General features: G+C 33.9%; 1 protein-coding gene across 2 annotated transcripts in view; it reads right to left on the bottom strand.

The window, feature by feature from the left end:
* Window positions 1–21,213, bottom strand: part of DYRK1A (dual specificity tyrosine phosphorylation regulated kinase 1A) — a 60,298-nt gene extending 39,085 nt beyond the window's left edge. Inside the window, exons 1-3 of one of the 2 annotated variants that reach the window (XM_044670291.1) lie at window positions 21,016–21,213; window positions 6,351–6,470; window positions 4,843–5,031 (exon numbers count right to left, since the gene is read on the bottom strand). In XM_044670291.1, coding sequence (XP_044526226.1) covers window positions 4,843–5,031; window positions 6,351–6,470; window positions 21,016–21,138 — 432 coding nt within the window. In that variant the 5' untranslated portion in view covers window positions 21,139–21,213. The remainder of the gene's footprint in view (window positions 1–4,842; window positions 5,032–6,350; window positions 6,471–21,015) is intronic. The other variant, XM_044670292.1, reaches the window with a different exon arrangement.
* Between the last annotated feature and the right edge of the window lie 1,676 nt (window positions 21,214–22,889).

The following is a 22,889-nucleotide window of genomic DNA, read 5'->3' as shown; positions in this document are numbered from 1 at the left end:
ACTTATTTTGCCTGAAGTAGGCCTAACTGGTCTCTCAACACAAATGTCTCTCTCATTTCAATCCCCCTTCCATACAGTTGCCAAAGTTTTCCTTAAATGTAGATGTGATTATGTCAATCTTCTCTTTTATAATAAACTCCAATGGCTCCCAAACAGAAACCATTTTTTTTAGCTTTAAAATTCCTCATTATCTGGCTTCATGCTACTCTGTAGCCTCATCATACAATACCCTCTCCCCCTTCCTATTATAATCCAGCCAGATTTAGTCTTCTCTTTGTTGCTTTTTGCAATCCTCATTGTTGTTAACCTCTCTGCAGCCTAACCATATCCATCATCCCCTTCTCCTAGATGTTCTTCCTTTCTTTCGTTTTTTAAAGATAGTACTCTATCTTGATTCTCCTCATATCTATCCAACCATTTCTCAATTTCCTTGACTGAAACTTCATCCAGGTCATATCTACCATCTATGGTCTGTCAAGGTTTATATAATCCTGTAAAATTAAGTTTCATGCTTAGCAATCTCATGAACTCACATGAATTATCATTTTTGTGTGGATTATTCTCAGATCTATGTACTTAGTCCTAATCTTTCTACCAGTATCTGAAATACAATATGTCTAAAATAAAATTATCTTTTCCCTAACCTTTATCCTTCCCTCCCAAAAATATCTACACATCCCTATTGCTTTTGAGGGTATCATCATCCTGCCAGTCATTCACCTAGGTTCCCAATCTCAGTGATATTCTTGATTCTTTACTCAGTCACTCCATACTGCCAAACTGTTGCGAAATTTTAGCATTTTAATCTTCACATTTCTCAAATGTATTGTATTCCCTTCTTTCCTCTGACACAGCCTTCCCACTGGAGATGCTTATTACTTCAAACCTGGACTTTCACAATTGTCTTCAGAATAGACTCACTACCTCAAATACTTCCTACATGGATCTGTCAAAGTGATATTCAGAAAGCACACATTTGATCATGTCACCCTCTACTCAATTAATTACAAATACCTCCAAGATCACACAAAAAAAATCTTGTTTAGTTTTTAAAACTTTTCACAAACTTGGCCTCTTCACTTTCCAGTTTTCTTCCACTTTACAACCCTTTAACTACTCTAAAATCTTAACTCCTTATTTTTCTATTCACATGACCATTTCCCTATTCTGTGGAATATTCTCCCTACTTGTTTCTACCTTATCTCTTACTCCACAGCTCAGCTCAAATCTTACCCTCTACAGAAGGTTCTTTCTTCGTTTGTTTCCCTAGCCCACCAAAACTCTTTCTGAAACTACCTTGTATACCAAGCTTGTACTCAAGTTTTTAACATGTTTCTCCCTCCCCCCCCCCCCCGGTCATATTTGTATCCTCAGCTCTTGCCAAACAGTAATACCTTAAGTAATTGGCCTGTAACTTAAGTACTTGATGATCCCCATATGTGGCATTTCATCCTACAATCTCTATGTTTATATCTAGAATGCTCTCCTTCCTCACTTGTATCCCAGAGAATCCCTCACTTCCTTCAGTGCTCAAGAACCACCATTCCAAATGATGCCTTACCTGATCCCTACTTCTAGTGCTCTACATCACTACCTTTGATTTAACCACTTTAGATATATTTGCTAATTATTCTATATACATGTTTATACACACATGTTGTCTCTATCAATAGAATTTTCTCCTTGATAAAATGAACTTTCATTTTTTATCTTCAGATCCTCAATACTTACCACAGTGACTAGTACAGTAGACATTTGATAAATGATTAGTAATTTATACCAAAAACTCTCTTAAGAAAATGCACAAAGAATTATGACAATCTTTTAGGAAAACATCCAGTCACATAACAAAAAGAAGTTTTGACTAGTAATATTAAATATTATATTCACTAGGATCATAGAACTTAGAGCTAGAATAGAATTAGTCTAAGTTCTCCCTTTTATACATAAGGAAACTGACCCCTTGACAAACTAAGTTGCATGTTTACCGTTAGACTCATATAAACTCAAGAAATTGATTTTCTTTAACCACTAAAGCGCATGAAATCAACTTTTTCTTCTTTTTTGGCTTTTGTTAAATGTTAACTTATTATCTCCTTTGTGGCTCTTAATTCACTGGACATTCTACAGTACTACTATTGATATCATCAATTCCATAGTATGGAGAGATAGAGTCAATGTTGCAGCCAGTGGTTTGGGCTATTCCAAGTAACCAACTTCTAGCCAGATCTCTTACAAATGACAGTTTAGTGCCTTATCTGTCAAGCAATGTTGATCATTTCATTGAGATGGTCATTTCTGCTACATTTAATATTTTTCTGATTCTTTCCATCCTGAGGGGATTCTTCCAGAACTTTGATGAAACTTTTCAGGAGACAAACCCAAAGGATCAATTTTTAAAGGCCAACCCAAATGTGTCACCAACTTCACCGCCAATGCCCCTTAAAAATACAACTGTTATTTTCCATAGGGTTGAACTTGGGCAGCATAGTGGTGATAAATAAGGAAGCTCAAGATGAACACTGTGAGAGTAGCTAGTATCAGATGAGCCAAGATTTGGAATGATTGGAAAAGAATGTACCATTACCACTTATAGGAAGCAATTTATTTTTATAACAAGCCTGAGGTTGTTAAGAGTATTACTATTGCCATTTTATAGTTGGGGAAATCAGGGTTGTAATATGTCCAAAGTCACAAAGGTGACAGTAGAGCTCTTCAAGTTAAAGCTTTTGAATGGAGCTTTAAGCATCACTGTGGAAAGAAGGTTGGTCCAACCTCATTATTGAGAAAAGTACTTCATTTATACGCCTAGTAACGATTACTAATTGTTGAATAAAGCTATTAAAGCAATTGTTGCAGCTGTTTCTCAACTTGTGAGCACAATAGGTCAGATACCCAGGATAAAGGGCTGGAGTCACTGATTTGAACAATGCTTTCTACATTCTCATGACTAGAGGCAGTCAGGAGCAAGTTAAGTTTGCTCTTGTCTGGAAAGAAGTTCAGTACACTTTCACCATCTATCCTCAAGGTAATTTGAATTCCTCACACTGCTGGCTTAGTGGGGTAGAAATCTGAAAGGCTTCCACAATTATACTGATGATGCAATGTTGAATGGGATGTGTGAGGCTATGGTGGCAGAGGCCTTAAATCATATGGTAGCTAAAGAAATTAATTGGTGGAAACCTAACTCCAAGAAAATTTAGGACTGGAATTGCTTCTCCATTAATTAAAAAGGAAGTGTAGAGGCTTAATGTACACTTCTGTTTTGGAGAACCTATATTTCTTATATGAGTATTTTGATAAACTCTATTTACTGAGTTCCTCAAAAGTATATCTCTGTTGAGTAAGGTCAAGAACATCAAGGATAGGAACCATGGGGAATATTCCCAATGGCCTGAATTATAAGTTGAATAATAAATAAAACGTAAGAGTCCTAGGGATGAGGCACACAAGATTTGTATTTCTATTGAATCCTGGGAGATGGTGATGGGTTTGGCTAAATAGTTGGGGCTTAGAACAGTACTGAACAATGAAAAAAAAGCAATAGCTTTGGGGTAAAGACTAATGCTTTCCATACATAGCATATAGTTTGTGTACTGTGCTCTCCCACAACAGAAATCGGGGACCAGGTCTTTTGTTAGATAGAGACAGAGGCCATGATGCTCTTTCTTGGAGGACCATAAAATGCTCTTAACCAAGATAACACTGGTATTTCTTTTCCAATGATGTTCTTCAGAGTGCTATGATCCAACATACCTGATAGAATAGGAAACACTGAATTGGTGATAGAATGACTTGAGCCTCAATATTAGATAGGATCTGGAATAAGTTGCATATAAGAAGCCTATAATTTGTAAGTTATTTTAATTCAGGTTATTTAATTCAGATGTAATAAAGAATAGGAATAATGTGAAGGTATCATCCATTTTTCAGCAGACCAAAAATGAAAAGGAGTTTCTACTACCAGGTCTCATCATGAGCTAGTTAGTCTTATTTAGGTACTACTATATCCTAAGCATTCTATTAATACTGGGGAGATAAAGAAAGGTAAAAGCACCTGACCTCAAGGAACTCATAGTCTAATGGGAAGAACATGAAAATAACTATATGCAAACATGCTACATACCAAATAAACAGGAATTAATCAACACAGTAAAGGTATCAGAATTAAGAAAGATCTGGAAATTTCCTTGTGGGTGGGATTTTGCTTTGGGGAAACTTTTAAATTACAGGCTGAGATTATTCTTCTCTAACATGCTTGAATTTGTTTTACTTTATAGCTACTTTCTAGAGTACAGTAAGAGACTTTTTCATATAATTTAAAATATTTACCAGACTTGAGATTGATTTCTTCCATGCAGGTAAAAAAATTTCCTCTTCAATACGGATGATGAACTTTTATACAACTTTTAATCTTAGGAAGCTGTCTGGCTCAGAATTTAAATGGTTAGCCCAGCCAGGGTCACATAACCCAGTATGTGTGAGAGATGGGACTTGAATCTAGCTCTATCTGATGTCAGCTCTTTTCACACACTTCACTAGTTCTCTAACCCATATGATGAGCCTGACTATAAGAATCCTAACAAGAATGATGACTGTGGTGTGGAATATACCATGAAGAAAGTGTAGAAAAATAAACTACTAGAGAGAATAAATTCTTTATAGAAGAAATGATATTATTTCTCATAGCTCCCAAACCTCAATAATTACTTAAATACATATACACTCACTACTTACAAGCAGAAAAATATATCTTACTAGTGATTTTTAAAGCCTCTAATATATAACATATATTAATTTTCCTTCTAATTCAAACAATTTAATAATTTTTCATTGAATTACCTGTCCAAAAGAACCCTTTCCAATTAAAGAGTCAATTTCATAACGATCCATCCACTTTTCCCCATTTTTTACAATATAATCATAGTTATCATCATCATAGCCATCATTGTAAACTTTCCGCTCCTTTTTATGACTAGAATCATCTCCTTGGCCCTGTTGATGTCTTCGCTTCTTTTTTGCATAGTAAACCTGAAATTCAAGATATATAGTTATATTTTTATATTACCAAGTATGCAAATTATTAAGATATTAGTTGGTAAAATTTTGATGAGAATACAGCTGCTAGTACTAATTGTTGAATTATACAATTATTACACAATTGTATTATACATTTTTATACATGATTATACATCATGTATTATATAATTATTCCTTCAAAAAACACTTAAGAGCTTATTCTACTCCTATGCTAAGGAAATTAAAGTTTAAATATCTTATTTCTGCATTTGTTGAGTCTATAACCTAGTCAAACAAAATGCATTAATTTTCTAAAAGCTATTTTTCTTATAGGTTATTAAGACAAAACAATATGCAAAAGAGCATGTGCAAGAACACATAAGTCATTCTAAAGATACTACAGCTTAAACTAAATTAATATTGCAAATCTTCCAAAACATAAGCTAAATTATTCATATATATATATATACACATATATATATATATATACACACACCCTATTTTCAGGTTTACTACTAAAAGACAATATGTACACATGACAATAATGAATTCAAGAACATTTATCTTAATTAATTTTTTCATATTCCATTGCCACAATAATAAAATAGTCATAGCATTCAGTAACATCAAAATATCATAAAATATATACTATCACTCCTCTAGCCACACTGATGCATACATTTCCTCATTCATCTATTCCAAAGCTCACGATATGGTTGGCTTTTAATACGAATAAATTATAGAGCTAAATTCTGAGGTAAAAGGGAAACAGAAGTAAATTCATTTTATTAAAGGACTGTTCATTCAACAACAAATTACTGAGTCAAGATTAAAGTTAAGAAGGAGGAAGACATTTTACTCCAAAGATACCTTTAATAGAATCTGAAATATACAGCATATACTATCTGAGAGTATCTAACAAAAGAGTGTCTTAAGGGTCTAAGTACAGTTAAAAATCATTTGATAGGATCATAGATTTAGAGCTGGAGAGAACCTCAGAAGCCATGTGTAACTGGAAGTATTCATTTTATAAATTAGAGCCCAGAGAGGATACGTGACTTGTCCAAGGAGTAAGCTGTCAGAAAAAGGATTTAACCCCCAGACCTCTGACACCAAAGAAAATGTCTTCTGCCTTCCATAACTTAAAAACAAGTATTTTTAAACTCATGAAATAACTGACATTCTTTACTAAGGTTTATAAAGTCATCATCAATATGACAATCAAGGAAAACCATGTAGCCTCCGTTACTCACAAAATGATTTTCTATTTAATTTTTAGCTTCTTTAACAGATTCATGCGCTGGTGTCAAATGAACAATTTACTTACTTACCTCATTAATATGTTTGTATGTTTTGATCAAGTCAACAGAGAGTTTCCTCAGGGGAGCAGTTGCTGGATCACGGAAGGTTTGGGGCATCCGTCTCTGTAACATGACAATATCAGGCATCACCTTAAACAGACAGAAAAGACTAGCACTTTTAACTAACTACTACGTTAACTATATCTATGATTAAAAAGTAAAATTCCTATATAAGGAAAATAATGTGCATGTTTATGTGTGTGAAATCAAATACAAAAATATTTTCCAAGGCAATTGTTTATCATTCAAGTCAATGCAGTCACACAAATTCACTGGGCTGAACATATTCCTTGCTTTTGACACAATCTTTCAGCACTGAGAATAAAGCCCAAGAGCTGATACGGATAAAATACACCAGCTGGCATAAGAGAATCTTATTCTAGAGCAGTGGTTCCCAAACTTTTTTGGCCTAGCACCCCCTTTCCAGAAAAAAAAAAATATTACTTAGCCCCTTGGAAATTTTTTTTTAATTTTAATAGCAATTAATAGGAAAAATAAATGCACCTGTGGCCATCACGACTCCCCTGGATCACTACAGCACCCACCAGGGGGTGGTAGCACCCACTTTGGGAATCACTGTTCTAGAGATTACAAGCAGCTTTGTGAAAACAAGTGTTGACCAACCAGTAAATACAGTTACCTAGAAGGTTCTAAAATTTCCCTTCCTACAGCTGAACAGGAGTTTGTTGTTAAAGATAATTACTGGGTTGACTACAGGAAAAAAAAATCTTTTTATCAAATCTCTGATTAGAGCCTGATATCTAAGAAACAAAGGGAAATAATCATAATTATGTAATAGCAAAAGTTCTTCATCAGTGATTAAGTGTTCAGCAATAATTCCTAAAGGAACATGGTAAACAATTAGTAATGATATAAATAAGACAAATGTAAAACAAATCAAGAGATGGGAATTAGCCAATGCCAAAAGGCCCCCCTAAAAAATTTTAGTGTACCCTGTAGAAAGGTATACTTTCTATTTTGGTGTATTTTTTCTATGAAGAAAGGGACATCTTTGCAGAGCCCCGAAGCGAATGGCCCCAAGTACTGATGGAATATTTGAAAGATTTCCTACCTAGCATAGTTCTCCTTTTAGAAGAGGGCAAGGCCAAGTTAACCCCAGTCCCCAAATTGCTGTCAGGATAGTTTCACGTATTTTGAAAAGTTTGGTATGGATCAAGTTTCTGTTCAAAGCAGAAGTCAGTTTCATCTTTGCTCTTTCTTTTGCTTGTGAATTGAGAAAGGCCCCGGAGCCTAAGACTAAGGTTAAAGCAAACAGAGATATCTGGTAAACTTTGTAAAATGCTTTGTATTTTGTTGGATTATTTGGGGAATTTTGTGAAATATTTCTAGCTCTAGGAATCTGCAAAAAATTTTAACTGGAAATTGCTGTGATTTTCGTTTGTATGTTTGAAATTGCATATGAAAATCTAATATTGACCGTTTTCAGACTTTATCTTTTGGAACTGGGGAAGCACGTAAAAGGACACTGCTTATGCTTCCCTAGAGACCAAAGACGAATGAACTGAATTTGGGACAAGGATTTTATTTTTAAAAAGAAAAGAAAGACTGTAAACCCAAGTACATACTAGAATGGCAAATTTCAAACACTGTGAAACATAGAACCAAGGCTTCTCTGGCTTTGTGATTATACCTTCTTAAGTAAATATTTCTATGCAAAAGGAAAAAAAAACCCAACCCAAATACTATTTCAGGTTATTTCCCACATAAAGGAATTCAAGGAACACCTATGTTCAAGGTTCAAAGTACATCTTTATTTTAAAAGTAAATTTTTTTAAAAGAGATGGGCTTCAGTATAAAAATAAAGAAAAAATAATCTAGACTGGAATAGGGAAATTAGAAGGTGGAAGGATGTTACACAAAAAGGGGGAAAGAAAAAAAGGACCAGAGTTGAGCAATTGAAATGAAGCTCTTCCCAAAGAATAAACAAGACTGAGTAGGAATCACTTATGTATGAATCTTCTATGAAATAATGTTATGTGTCCACAGCTTGTAATAAATGTAATGAAAAAGTTTCAAGACTCTCAGTGGTTGGTGGCTCCCAAATGAGGAATAAATGAATGAAAAAATTGCTTTCTTCCTATGAAATGTCCTCAACTCCCACCTAAACTTGATAATTACTATTCGACTTCCACTAATTCGCATTGTAGAATTTTTTTTGGCAGTATCATATAAACCAAAGAGTGTGTTTTAGTAAATGCCATAAATTTATGAGTGGTAATCATCACTGCTGATTATCAAGAATAAGGTAGATGAATACAGAGCTAGTTAATATTACTAAAGCATGGTGGGGAAAATCACACTGATACTGTCTCCATTTTTGCAATTGATTTTATTATGTAGCAACTGCTGACATTTCATGTAACTACACAAGTTACATTTCATTAATCTTTAAGTTAAGTTTGGAAGTTCAATTTTCCTGTAAATCACTTATTGTCTCTACGTTTAGAAATTCACTTTTACACTAATGACTATTCTATTAGTATGTCAAAGAAATGTTATCCTGAAAGGATGAAGGTAGATGTTTGGAAGTCTTGTCTGTTCTATCAGAAACACTGTTAGTCCTTCAAGAAAGTCTAGTCTGTTATCTCTGTGACTAATTAGCCATGCAGATGAACACCAATCAATGAGCTTTTCATACAGACAGAAAGGAAGGAGAGGTTGTTGCTAGTCCTGCATTCCAAATTTCCACCAATCATATTATCCCCCTACATCTATGACACTTCTGACTGTAACAGATTGTATTGTTTTCCCCAAATATGACGCTGCCTTCTAGTTTTTGACATACGTCCATAAAAATAACCTATCAGCTTTCATTCAGGGTCTTAGATTGCTAAGAAGATTGAAATCCTCTGTACTGACAAATTTACGTTTCATTAAAAAATTGATCAAGCTCAGAGCTTTGTGCTTTAATTTACCTTAACTTGAATAAGGGCAATGGAAATCTTTACTACTAATAGAGTGACATGGCTGGATGGTTAGAAATCTAAAATCACAGTCACACATCCAACGATACCTTAATATGACCCTAGAACCAATAAAGAAGTTAACCTGAGGAACATACCACCATAACAATACAATACCCTAGGATTCATAGGTATTTTGGATAGGAAATATTTTAGTAATGACTACAATGGTATGATTAGACACTAATTATTTTGTCAAAGAAAAGTAGAGATAATTGCTTTACTTTTATTATCACAACATATTCCTAAGAATCAAAATGGAACAGAACACCAAAAAACAGAAGGTAATCAGGTTATTTCCATTATGCTTTATGTTTAGTTCTCTTTATCTGTTTGTTTCAACTCTATTTGATCTTCATTTGTATTTTTTCAAGACAGTACCATAATTTTGAAAATTACTGATTTATAGTAGTAGCTACTAATTCTAGATCATTCCAATTTTTTAATTGCAACCCTTGATATGCTTCCCTTTTTCTATTCCATTATATTAGTTTTTTCTCTGAAATAGATTTAAGATAATTTTTCAAAATTAGTATTTTTTGATCAGCAAAAATTTGCCTTACTTCCTCCCACTCTGACATGAAGAATAAAGGAAAAATAAAATTCTGGATGCAAAAATTTATCAAGCATTAAGGCAAAAGAAATCTCTACACTGGCCAGGACCAAAATAATAAATATTTCATTCCATATTCTGAGTCATGGTTCTGAAATAATGATTGGTCATTACACTAACTCTTTCAGAGTTATTTGTTTTTATAATATTGTTGTCTTTTCCTGGTTCCACTGACTTCACTCTTCCCATGTTTCTTTGAAACCATCCTTTTTATCATTTCTTACAACATAATGGTATTCCATCACATTGGTATACCATAACGTTCAACTATTCCCCAATTTATGGGCTCTCCTTCAGATCCCCAAAATTGCTACCTAAAAAAAAAACCAACAAAAACAAATATTTTCAAATATATCCTTAGGGTTTGCTTTGCTTAGTACTAGGTCTGTCTTTCCCTTAATCTATTCTTCCTCTTTTCTCCTTTTTCTGTCAAGTGAAATGTTTCTGAACGTGTATGAAATATGTATTCTTCCCTCTTTTAACTAGTTCAGATACAATAAAATTTTCAGTGTCAGGCACTCCTCCTAACCCTCCTTTTCTCATTTGTACAAATGGCTATTTTTTACACCCTAACTATGTGAGAAATTTTTACCTTTCTTTTATAGTGTTCCCCACTGCTATTCTTCCCATCTTGCCTCATCCACTGTATTCCTCTTCCCCTTCCTTTCTAATTGGAAAGATTACCAAGTCTTATCACAAGCATTTCCAAGCCCTCTATAACCCCTGGCAAGGAAAGGATTTAAAGGATATACATATCATTTCCCCATATAAAAAATTAGGCAACTTAGAACTTTATCACTGATTGTTCGTGTTTTCCTTTGAATTTCAAAAGTTTCTCCCCAACTCTGGTATTTATTCAAATATCCCTCTAAGTTCACTTTGCCTCCCTCTAGATTTATAGTTAGTTTCTTGGGTAAGTAAATCTTGGCAGAAGCTTAAATCCTCTCCTTACTGAAACATTTCTTTCCATTCTTCTATCATGATGCCTCCTAAATCATGTGTATTTCTGATTGTGATTCCATGGTATTTGAATTCATTCTTTCTGGCTGCTTCAATATTTATTATTTAATCTAGAAGTTTTGGACTTTGGCTATGATGTTCCCAGGATTCTTATATGGGTGTTTATTCATAGATTCCTTCTATTTCTACTTTGCCTTCCTCCTCTAAGAATCTAGGCAAGTTTTCTTTTAAGATTTCTCGAAATATAACTAGATTCTTGTTTCAGTTGTTGTTTTTACATAATGCAATGAATCTTTATATTTTTCCTCCTTGATCTGTTTTACCCATATGCAGTTAGGTACTTTACTCATTCTATTTTTTTTTTCAGTCTTTTAACTTTAATATTTCTTTATGGCTCATGTAGTCATTGGCTTCTCTTTGATACATTCTACTTGGTTCAAGGTTGCTTGAGGGAGGGGTTTTGTACCTTAGTACCTCTGTTATTTCCCATTCCAATGATTTCTTTCATAATTCATTTCTTTTCACATTTATTCCTCTAATATTCTCATTTCAAAGACAAAAGATTTTTTTTTTAACCTCTTTTCCCCTCATTCTTGCTTCATCTCCTCCAAGAAGTCTTGCTGAACTTTTGCCCATGTTGTTTTTTCTTTAAGGTTTGGACTATAGCTCCATTGGAATCACTGCTTCCTTCTGAGTTTATAATTTTAGCATCCCTGTCACAATAATTGCTTTTTATTGTGGAATTCTTTTTTGTCAGCTCATCCTTCCAGTCCATTTCCTGACTTCAGATTTGATTCTGTACCCTTCTAGAGTGAAGGTCTGGGCATAATTTGATCAATAAAACATTAAACCTTTACATTTCTTAAGGCAACAACCTAGCCAAGAATAATGAAAACCTGTGTAATTGTTTATTTCAGTAAGGTTATGATTATATTTATATAAATCTTAGAGAAGGAGCTAAGACAGTTGAATAGAGGTAAGCAGCCCCGTCCCACAAACCTCTGCAAGTTACACCAGTCTAAATAATAATCCAAAAATGCAAGGAGAAGCCATATCAAATACCCAAAGGCAGGATGAAAGGAAGCTGGTAGGAAAAAAAATTAGTGCTAGTACTAGTAAATAGATATAAAGTCTACCGGCATAAACTGACATAGGATAGACACCTGCATCCTAAGTCTCTGAATTCAGAAACAGCAAGAGTAGAAAGTTCATTCAAGAAAACCCCAAGGTGGTAGAGAATCTATACCACAGACCTTGAAAGACAATGGAACTGGCAGTGGCAACACTCAGAATAGGCACCCCAGCACAAAGCTGAGACTTCAGCATCCTGGATATTCAATGCACTGACATGCAAAGATCCAGAAGGACCTAACACTGATAAAGTCAAGTACCCAGAAAACTTAGTTCAATACCAAATGGGTAGGAGGGAGCATACCTCAGCCCTAGAATAAAACCTCAATGTTCTCAAAAAGTCCCTCAACATTTAAGGAGATGAGGATACCAAAGAAACAATTATATGAAGACTTACTGTAGATTCAGAGATGCCCCCAAATCCAATCTAGACAGAAAGAGTAACATCATAACTATTAAAAGCTGGAACACAAAGGAAAAAGTAGATTTTCCATAAAAACAACATACATATCCAGAAGAAATGAAGCAATATAAGAAATGAAATAAAAGCACTGGAATAGATATTTTGGGGAACAAAAAGAACAAAAGTAGTAAATCTTACAAAGTAAAAGACTTCCTAAAAATTATTAAGAATAGACTAAAAACAAATCAATTATTTCATCAGACAGCAAGAAATAGAAACAGTATCAAAACATTAAAAATGAAAAAGAAAATGCAAGCTGGAAAACAAATCAAAGATAATTTTAAGTCACTGAACTACCTAAAAATATAATTTTAAAAACTTTATATTTTAAGAAATTACTAATTAAAAATGTTAAACGCTTAGTACTAGAGGGTAAAGACTGAAAGAATCAATGGATGGGGGTAGCTGGGTAGCTCAGTGGATTGAGAGTCAGGCCTAGAGACAGGAGGTCCTAGGTTCAAATCCGGCCTCAGACACTTCCCAGCTGTGTGACCCTGGGCAAGTCACTTAACCCCCATTGCCTACCCTTACCACTCTTCCACCTAGGAGCTAATACACAAAAGTTAAGGGTTTAAAAAAAAAAATCAATGGACCACATCCTTAAAAAAAATAAATAAAAACCCAAAAGGAAAAAACCAGAGAAAAAATTCTGAGCCTCAATGCCATGGTGCTAACACCCACTAGATGGCAGCAAAAAAGGGGGTCAAATACAAAGCAGCTATAATCTCAGGAACACAGTTTCTGTTACAAATGACAGATATCTGGGAATTCAATACTTCAAAAGACAAGTAGTGATAGGCTTGCAATGAAGAATCATTTATGCTGAAAAGTTTGGTTTTATCCTATAGGGGAAAAATAAGGCTTTCTAGCAAGCATTATTGAAGCCAGGATATGAACAAAAATCCTAGAAAGAAATCTGTTTGAGTAGCCAGAAGCAGCTACCTATAGGATAATGAAGAGGTAACATTCTGTTTTGTTTTTTTTTTAAATATTTTATTATCCCAATTACATGTAATAAGACTTACAACAAACTTTCCAAATTCGAAATTCTTTCCCTCCCTTCCTTCCCCCCTCCCAGTGATGATAAAGAATATTATCTGGCTTACACATGTATTATCATGCAAAACATACTTCCATATTGGTCACTGTCATAAAGACAACACTCATAATAATGGTTTTTAGAAAAATACTACTTATCCTTTTAAGAAAGAGCCTATTTATTCCTTTTTTCTAGTGTTTTTAATAGGAATGGGTTTTGTATTTTGTTGAAAGCTTCCCCCACCCAACTATTGAGATAATCTTGTTTGTTGTTCTGTTATTGAAATATAAGGTTAATTGAGCTGATAGTTTTCTTAATATTAAATCAGTCCTGCATTCCTGTTATAAATCCCACCTTGCCATAGTTGAATGATCCTAGTGATATATTGCTGTAGACTCCTTGCTAGTATTTTGTTTAAAATTTTTGTATCTATATTCATTAAGGAAATTGGCTATAACTTTCTCTGTTTTTGCTTGCTTTTTTGGTTTTGGTGTTTTTTTGCTTGTTCTTTAAATGTTTGAGGGAATTCACTTGTGAATCCATATGGCCCTGAGGATTTCTTCTTACGGAGTTCATTAATGGCTTGTTAAATTTATTTTTCTGAGATTGGATTATTTCAGTATTCTATTTCCTAAAATAAGCAATTTTTATTTTTGTAAATATTCAACTATTTCACCTAGACTGCCATATAATTGGGCAAAATAGCTTCTTAATGACTACTTTAATTTCCTCTCCATTGGTGGTGAATTCCACCTTTCATTTTTGATACTAGTAATTTGATTTTCTTCTTTCATTTTTTAAATCAAATTAACTGATGCTCTATTTTCTTTTTTCATAAAAATCAACCTCATGGTCTTACTTATTAATTCAATGGTTTCCTTACTTTCAATTTTATCAATTTCTCTTTTGATTTTTTAGGATTTCCAATTTAGTCCTTAGTTGGAGGTTTGTAATTTGTTCTTTTTAAAAGTTTTTTTAGTTGATCTGCTTTTCCTCTATTTTAATGATGCAGGCACTTAGAGAAATTCTCCCCCCTCCCCCTGCAGCACTGATATTTCATGAATTTTGATATGTTGTCTCCTCAGTGCCATTCTCTTTAATGAATTGATTCTATATATGAGCTATGATAATGAACTAATTCTATAAATTTGTTCTCTGACCTGCCTCCATTTTAAATTTAAGTTTCCAAATAACTTATAACTTATCTATGTACCATTACTGATAATATTCCATTGACATTCAGTTGTTTTCTGTGTATTTCCTTCCATCTTGTTTTCCCTTTTATCCTGCTCTCTCTCCTTTCATTCTGTTCCTCTACACAAGTGTTTTGCTTTTAATCACCACCTAGCTATTCTACCCTTCCTTTTCTTAACTCCCCCTCTTTTCTTATTATTTTCCTATTTCTCTACAGGGTAAGAAAGATTTCTATATGCAAATAAGTATGATTGTTGTTCCTTCTCTGAACCACTCCAATGAGAGTAAGGTTTAAGCATTGCCTGACACCACCCTTACCATCCCCTCTACTATAATAATTTTTTCATCTCACTGTAGGTAAGATAACTTATCCCATTCTAACTTTTCCTTCCTTTTTCCCTTAATGCAATCTTCTTTTTCAACCTTTTTTAAAAATATCATATCATCCTAGTTTTACCTTACTCCTATGCTCTCTATGTAGTTTCCTTTAACTGCTCTAATAATAAAAATTTTAAATAATAAAATAAGGTAAAATAATAATAAAAATTTTAGTAATTACAAATATCATCTGGCCACATAGGAATATAAACAGTTAAAACATTATTGACTCCTTTAAATTTTCTCTTTCTTTTCTACATTTTAAAAATGCTTCTCTTGAGTCTTGCATTTGAACATCGAATTGTCTGCTTAGGTCTGGCCTTTTCATCAGGAATGCTTGGAAAACTTCTATTTTATTAAATGATCATTTTTCCCCCTTGAAAGAATACTTAGTTTTGCTGGGTAGGTGATTCTGGATTATAAACCTAGTTGCTTTACCTTCCAGAATATCATACTCCAAAGCCTTTCAATCCTTTAATGTAGAAGCTGCTAAGTGTTGTGAAATCTTGACTTTGGTACCATGATATAGGAAATGTTTCTTTCTGTCTACTGATAGTATTTTCTCCTTGGTCTGGGAACTCTGGAATTTAGGTATAATTTGTCATTTGGGGATTTACTTCAGGGAGATAATCAGTAGACTCTTTCAATTTCTATTTCTTCCTCTTGTTCAGAATACAGGGCAGCTTTCTTTGATAATTTTTTGTAATATTATATCTAAGCTTTTATAAAAATCACTTAGTCCAATAAATCTTAAATGTTTCTCCTCTACATAAATTTTCCAGATCACCTGTTTTTCCAATGAGATATTTCATATTTTCTTCCATGTTATCATTTTTTATTTTAATTTTTTTTCTTGATATCTCATGAAGTCGTTAGCTTCCTTCCACTTGTCCAATTCTAATCTTTAAGGAATTATTTTCTTCCAAGTGTTTGAAATTTCTTTCAACTCTACTTAAAAAAAAAAAAATCTGTTCTTCATTGCATTTTTGTGCCTCTTTTTCCATTTGGCCAATTCTGCTTTTTATGGAATTCTTTTCCTCTTGCATTGCTTTCATTTCTCTTCCCAATTTTTCCTGTCTTCCTTATTTGATTTTTAAATTCCTTTTTGACCCTTTCAGTTCCAGAGTCCAATTCCCACTTTTCTTCAAAGTTTTGCATATAATTGCTTTGATTTCACTGTCCCATTCTGAATTTGTACCTTGCTCTTCTTTGTTTCCATAATAACTTTCTATGTAGTATTGGTTTTTTATGTTTGTTCATTTTTGTAGCCTTTTTCTTGACTTAATTTTGAACTCTATTCTCAGGGAAAAAGGGGTACTCCCTTAAACTTCAGTTTTTCCTTCCTTGTTGCTTCCCCTCATATTCCCCCCACTTATGGGTTTTTGCAACTTTCAGTTCTTACAAGGTGATATGATGGCCTGTGGGCTAGGAGTTCTGAAAGCTACCTCCTACTGCTGGCTTGCAGGGCCCAAAGCATAGTGAGCCACTTTGTATTGGGTTTGAGGAGCCTCAACACTGGTCTCCATAGACAGTAACAGACTGCCTTCTGCTGGGACTTGAGTCCTAATTATAGGCTTGTGCTAGGGCTTGGAACTTACAAGGGACACATGGGTGTTCTGCTGTTAGCTTAGCCAGGGTCTTCAGAGTCTTGACATTACCTTGGGCCAGGTTGGCGGGGATGACCAGTCCAGTGCTACTGGTTCCAGCAAACCTATCATTCTAATAGAAGGGCATGAAACAAGCCTTGAGTTCTTAATATGTTCAAAGAGTAAGGAGAGAATTAAGGTGGGGGAAGGACCTGGCGGGAAACTGGTTCTGTTTTGAGGGTTTTAATAGGAGAAAGAAAAAGGAAGATAGGGAGTATTAATTTCTTTATAACTGTAGTGAAGAGTATAACCAACAAGGAAAGAAAAGGGGTCAGATGAACCTCACTTTCACATGAATCTGAACTTTGGACAAAAGAGAGTTGTGCATACTCATGCAAGTGCATACATATACAAAGTAAGAGTGAAGTTTAAAAAATATATCAAACTCAATGCAGAAACTGGAGGGGATAGGGAAAAGAAGGTTAAAGAGGGGGTCACAAACTGGGTATGCTAATTTGGCAAGTAATCCCCACTACCAATCAGTTAATAAATATTTAATGAGTACCAGGCACAGGGGCAAAGCACTGCTGATCTAGACAAAGACAGTCTCTACTCATAAGGAACCTGACAGTTCTACACTTTACCTGATTGGCAGACCAATCAGTTATCCATGATAATCAAGCAAGTTATTTTCAAAAGGCAAAATTGCTCAAATGAGAAAAAGAAAGCATATCAAAGCTCCTGTGGGGATCAGTAATGGTATTTAGTACTTGAATGGCTGCTGCAATTGCAGCCTGAGCTTAACAGAAAGACTTAGTCTCAAAAAACACAAAAACTAAAAGAGGGGTACACACATGCATGAATTGCAAGACAAGAGTCTTGGGGAACGAGTGACAGGGAAAAGTGGAGAAAGGAAGAGAGGAAAAGAGAATGGATAATACCAGGGAGGAAATAGTTGCAAGCAAAATGAACTTCCTGATACCACAGTGAGAAATAAAAGTGGAGTAAAAGAAAAGCAAAGAAATTAAAAACTACCTATGAATGGGAAAATGGTGGAACAAACTGTATGAATGCAAGGGAATATCATTGTAACAATAATAAATCTATTTCATGACAGCACGGATATAACCTATATCAGACTATTGACTACTTTGGGGAAGAGGGAAGAGAGGGAGAGAATTTGAGTAGCAAAATGTCTGATAATAATTGTTAAAAATAGTCTCTCCAGGGGGCAGCTGGGTAGCTCAGTGGATTGAGAGTCAGGCCTAGAGACAGGAGGTCCTAGGTTCAAATCCAGCCTCAGACACTTCCCAGCTGTGTGATCCTGGGCAAGTCACTTGACCCCCATTGCCCACCCTTACCATTCTTCCACCTATGAGCCAATACACAGAAGATAAGGGTTAAATTAAAAAAAAAATAGTCTCTCCATTTATTTGAAATTTTCTTAAGTTTAAAAAATATATGAAATTACTGAAGAGATTCTGTCAGAGAATCAGAGAAAGTCTGAATTGATGAAGTATGAACTGAGCATAACCAAGAGAACTACACAGAACTATACAACACTGAAGAAAAACAACTTTTAAATGCTTTAGGAACTCTCATCAAAGAAAATGTATGAGGAAGTTTGCCACTTATCTCTTGGAAAAGACTTGATTCAAGGTCTAGAAAGAGACATTCATTTTTGGACAGATTTATTTTGCTTCACAATGCTTATTTATTAAAAGGATTTTATTCTTTTATTTTTTACTAGTATTAAAAAAATGAAGAGCCCATGTTTTTAAAAACTAAATTTTTTCAAGCAAGTAATATGAATAAAAATTTCATATACAATCCCTTTTTTGTGTTTTACCCTGTATATGGGAATGTTCATTCTTTGGTACAAAAATATTTATAAAATTATGTAAATCTTGTATGTCTGGATAATTTAACTTTTAAGACATTTTATGTGCTTTATGAATAATGTAGCATTTTTCTTCTTTTATTTGCAGAAAAACCGATTCTTTTAATGGATTTATTTTGTAATTTTGCCGATACTAAGTCAATTAATTAGTTCCTTACATTTTAACCACACAAATATCCCCCCAAAAGTGAGTGTAAATTTATGCCATAAAATGTCAGAGAAAAAAATAATCTTTCACAGCTATGGATAAAAGATTTTGTAGCCAAACAAATGTTGATTACATAAAAATTAAAATGATTTTAAAAGAACAAATCAATGGTTGATGAAGGGAAAAAAAATGTCATGGATGAGTAAAATCTTCACACTTAAAAGCATTACTAATTAGCCTGAGAGTCGGCATCTAAAATTTATTTGGAATTTCTATGTCTATAAAACATGGGACATATAATAACAACAGTTTTTAAAAAGTTTAGCAAATTCCCCACAATTATATGAAAAAATTTTCCAGATCACCAACATATTTGGAAGTATATCTTTTTATTTTCTCTAGAAATACTAAGAAATACATTTCTCCCATATATTGCGGATTGCAAGATAATCTAGATAAGAAATCTGGAAGAAAACATTAAGACTTTCCCTTCCATTTCTGTTTGTCTAAAAAGATAAAAAAATTAAAAAAAAAAAAACAAAACTAAAATTCACTCTACAGATTGATACTGGTACCTTTATTCAATACTCATGCCACAATCAGTTGTCATACAAGATGGTTATGGTATCTTAATAAATCTAGATCTAGAAAATACTTCAGAGGCCACTGAGTCCAACCCTGTCATTTTATAGCTGAGGAATTAGGAGGGCAGGATCATGGCTACTAAGAAGCTGACAGAGGTTTTGAACAAAGGACTTCCTAAATTCAAGTCCAGTACTCCTAGCTGCTTCTCAGAAAGAAGACACCAAAGGCATTCTCACTAGTTAGTTTACCTTTAATATACTGTAATTATGTGTGAGCCTGGTTTAGGTGGATTTTTAGATTATATTATCTAATTTTAAATAACCTAACTCTAAAGTGATCCTGCCACAAAAAACATACATTGAAAATAATACCTATAATTTCTTTAGCGACTCTGTTGGATTACTACAAAATCTCTTGATTAGAAAGCTGCATTTGCTGCTCAAATGTAGGGAACAGACAAAAGTAATCATTTCCCCAGTTATTGAAAATAAGTCCCTTCTGAGCCAGGACATTAATGTAAATGTTTAACTAAACAAGGTACTTCAATTGTGCTTCAGGTAAAAATTAATAATTTGGAAAAAATTATTTATCTTAAAAAGATACCCAAGCAAGTAATCATTCAAATAATGAATCTTAGAAGCAGAATTGGAATCAAGAAGACCTAGGTACAAATTCTAGCTATGGCCCTTACTTTCCCCATTGTCAGTTCTTCTAATTGAGCTTCAGTTTTATTATTCAAAAATGAAGGTTCCTTCTAAGTCTAACATTCCGGTACTCCAAAACAGTTACTTGAATATGGAAATGTATTGCTTAAATTATGGTATTTACTCCATTTTCAATTCCAAGTCTCAAACATGCATCTGATCATCCATTCTCCCCAAGTTGAATTTAAAGGATTATCAGCACTGATATAATTTATCATATGACCTAATAGTATTTGCTTAAGGCACATATCACCCTCATTACTGTAAGGTTATTTCATTAGACTGAACTGTTAAAGAATTTTTTCTGACATTGAAACACATCTTCTGCCTCAGAACATGAAGATTTTAGACTGAGGTTTGGAACAAGGCATATATTTTCAGATATAGTGACTTATTTGTTAAGAGGGAGGGTTCCACCAGGTTTTAGGGGTAAAAGGAAAGTCATTAATGATATAATATGAAAGTGGAAAGAAGAGAATAAATAAATATTTAAAATTCTATTATAAAAGCAATTATGGCTTTTTGCTATGTTCTGCTTCATAGTTTAGAATGCTTTTTTCCCCTCTAATGACAGTTCACTTTTAGAAGTATAGTCTATTTAAGGGGAAATCTATATTCAGACCAACAGGATCACTGGATGTTTTACAATAACAAATCATGGCCTGCCTTCACCTCCTATGAAATTAATCTATTACTTCAAGTTATATTAATTTTATAAAAAGTATTTTGGGACTAAGTTCTCTGACTTGGGAATGTATATTTTCTTTAATTAAAAAATGTAATTTGATTCTACTGAAAACAGTTTATCTTTAAATGAAATCAATATATTTTCATCATTTGCAAAAAGTTCTCAGTAAGTTAATCAAACCACTTATATTTCTTATTTTCACAAATTTTAAGGCAACAATTGTAGTCCCAAAATACAATTATCTAATATGGCACAAACATACCTGGTTAGTTAGAGGCTGCTGAATCTGGTCAGTATAAGATAAGGCAGAAACCTGTTGGTCACTTATGTTTGGCTGACGACGGTCACTGTACTGCTGATGTGAATGGGGCATCTGTCCAGCCATCTGAAGACCAGCGGCATGGAATGAAAATGATGGTGCAAGGCGAACAGATGAAGGTTTGCATGCTGAAGTCTCTCCTATGGAAAGAAAAGAAAATTATAAAGAACCATTCACATTCTTCTAATATATATGTCATTTTATGCTTATTTCAGGTTTTAACTTCATTCAAGATCTACTGAAACTGAACAATTTATATGGGTAAACAATCTAAAAATTATTTGAAGTTAGTCTCTAAGTGAACTAAGAGGGAGTGTCATTTACAGCAACACTTTAAAAAGCCTTCTGTTATATGAACCAGATTTTGAGATTTTATTACTTCAGTGACTTATATTTTCATCAATGTGGAAACCCCTTCTATCAATACAGAGAAAAACTCCTCTGCAAATTGGTACCCATTATTTAAGACTTGCTATTGCTGAAAAATGTGATTTTCATAGATCAAATTTTTCTTCAAATGACCGTTCATCTGGCATACTACAATGGTTCAATCCATCCTCCATAAAATTGCAACTTTGATTTTCTGAAAAACAGCAATTCCCTATTCAAACTCAAGTGATTCCCTATTGTCTCCAAGATAACATCTGTTTGGCTTTTAAAACCTATCACAAATGGTAAATGAACTCAATTTTCTAGTCTCCTTAAACATTCTCTCCTTTCTGTACTCCATATTTTCTAGCTAGTTGGCTCACTGGAAAGAACTCTGGGACTAAGACTCAGGAAAACTTGAGTTCAACTCTGACCCTGGTCAAGTCACTTACCTTGTCTGCCTCAGTTTCCTCAGCTTTCAAATAGGTATAATAATCATACCTACTCTCCAAGGTTGTTGTGAGGTACAAATACTTGTTTCCTTCCTGCCTTCCCTGCTTGCACTCTATAATCTATATATTTATCTATAATCTATACTATATAAACTAGCCATCTTGATGTTCTTCATATTGCTGTTCAGTTGTTTCAGTCATGTCAAATTCTTCTCAACCTCTTGGAATTCTCTTGGCAAAGTTACATGAGTGGTTTCCCATTTCCTTCTCCAGCTCATTTTACAGATGAGGAAACTGAAACAGAGTCAAGTGACTTGCCCTAGGTCACACAGCTAGTTAACATCTGGGGCCACATTTGAACTCAGGAAAAGGAGTCTTTATGACTCCAGGCCTGGCATACTATCCAATACACTACCTAACTGCCTGCTGTTCATAAATGAAGCTTCATTTCCATGATTTTTAAATGACCCTGGAATGTATTATCTTCTCATCTCCATCAAAAAAAATAGCACAAGCACCACCTTCTAAATCAGTTTCTTAACTGGTTTTGTGTAAACAAAAAGTGCTTGTGTTTGAAACTTAAATTTAAAAAAAAAATATATATATATATGTGTGTATATATATATATATATAAAGAATCCTCTTTAAAGGATTCTCCAAGCCTTCACTTGGATCATCTAGGTCAGGGGTCAGCAACGTATGGCTCTTTCTGTAGGAGCCATAAAGTCCATTTTTTTTTTTTCAGGCACTGTTACAGGAGCGCGCACTGTGAGCACTGTACGGCACTCACGAAATTACATTTTAAAAAATGTGGCATTTATGGCTCTCATGGCCAAAAAAGGTTGCCAACCCCTGATCTAGATGTTGTAGTAGACAGAACAGTAGATCGATGGACCTGAAATCGGGACAACTTGAGTTAAAATGTGTGACCCTAGGCAAGTCATATAAGCCTTTTGTCTCAGTTTCCTAATCTGTAAAATGAAGATAATAATAGTG

This window comes from Gracilinanus agilis, chromosome 3 (genome assembly GCF_016433145.1).
Source record: "Gracilinanus agilis isolate LMUSP501 chromosome 3, AgileGrace, whole genome shotgun sequence".
NCBI classification, from domain to species: domain Eukaryota; kingdom Metazoa; phylum Chordata; class Mammalia; order Didelphimorphia; family Didelphidae; genus Gracilinanus; species Gracilinanus agilis.
This window is presented reverse-complemented; position numbering and strand designations above follow the sequence as displayed.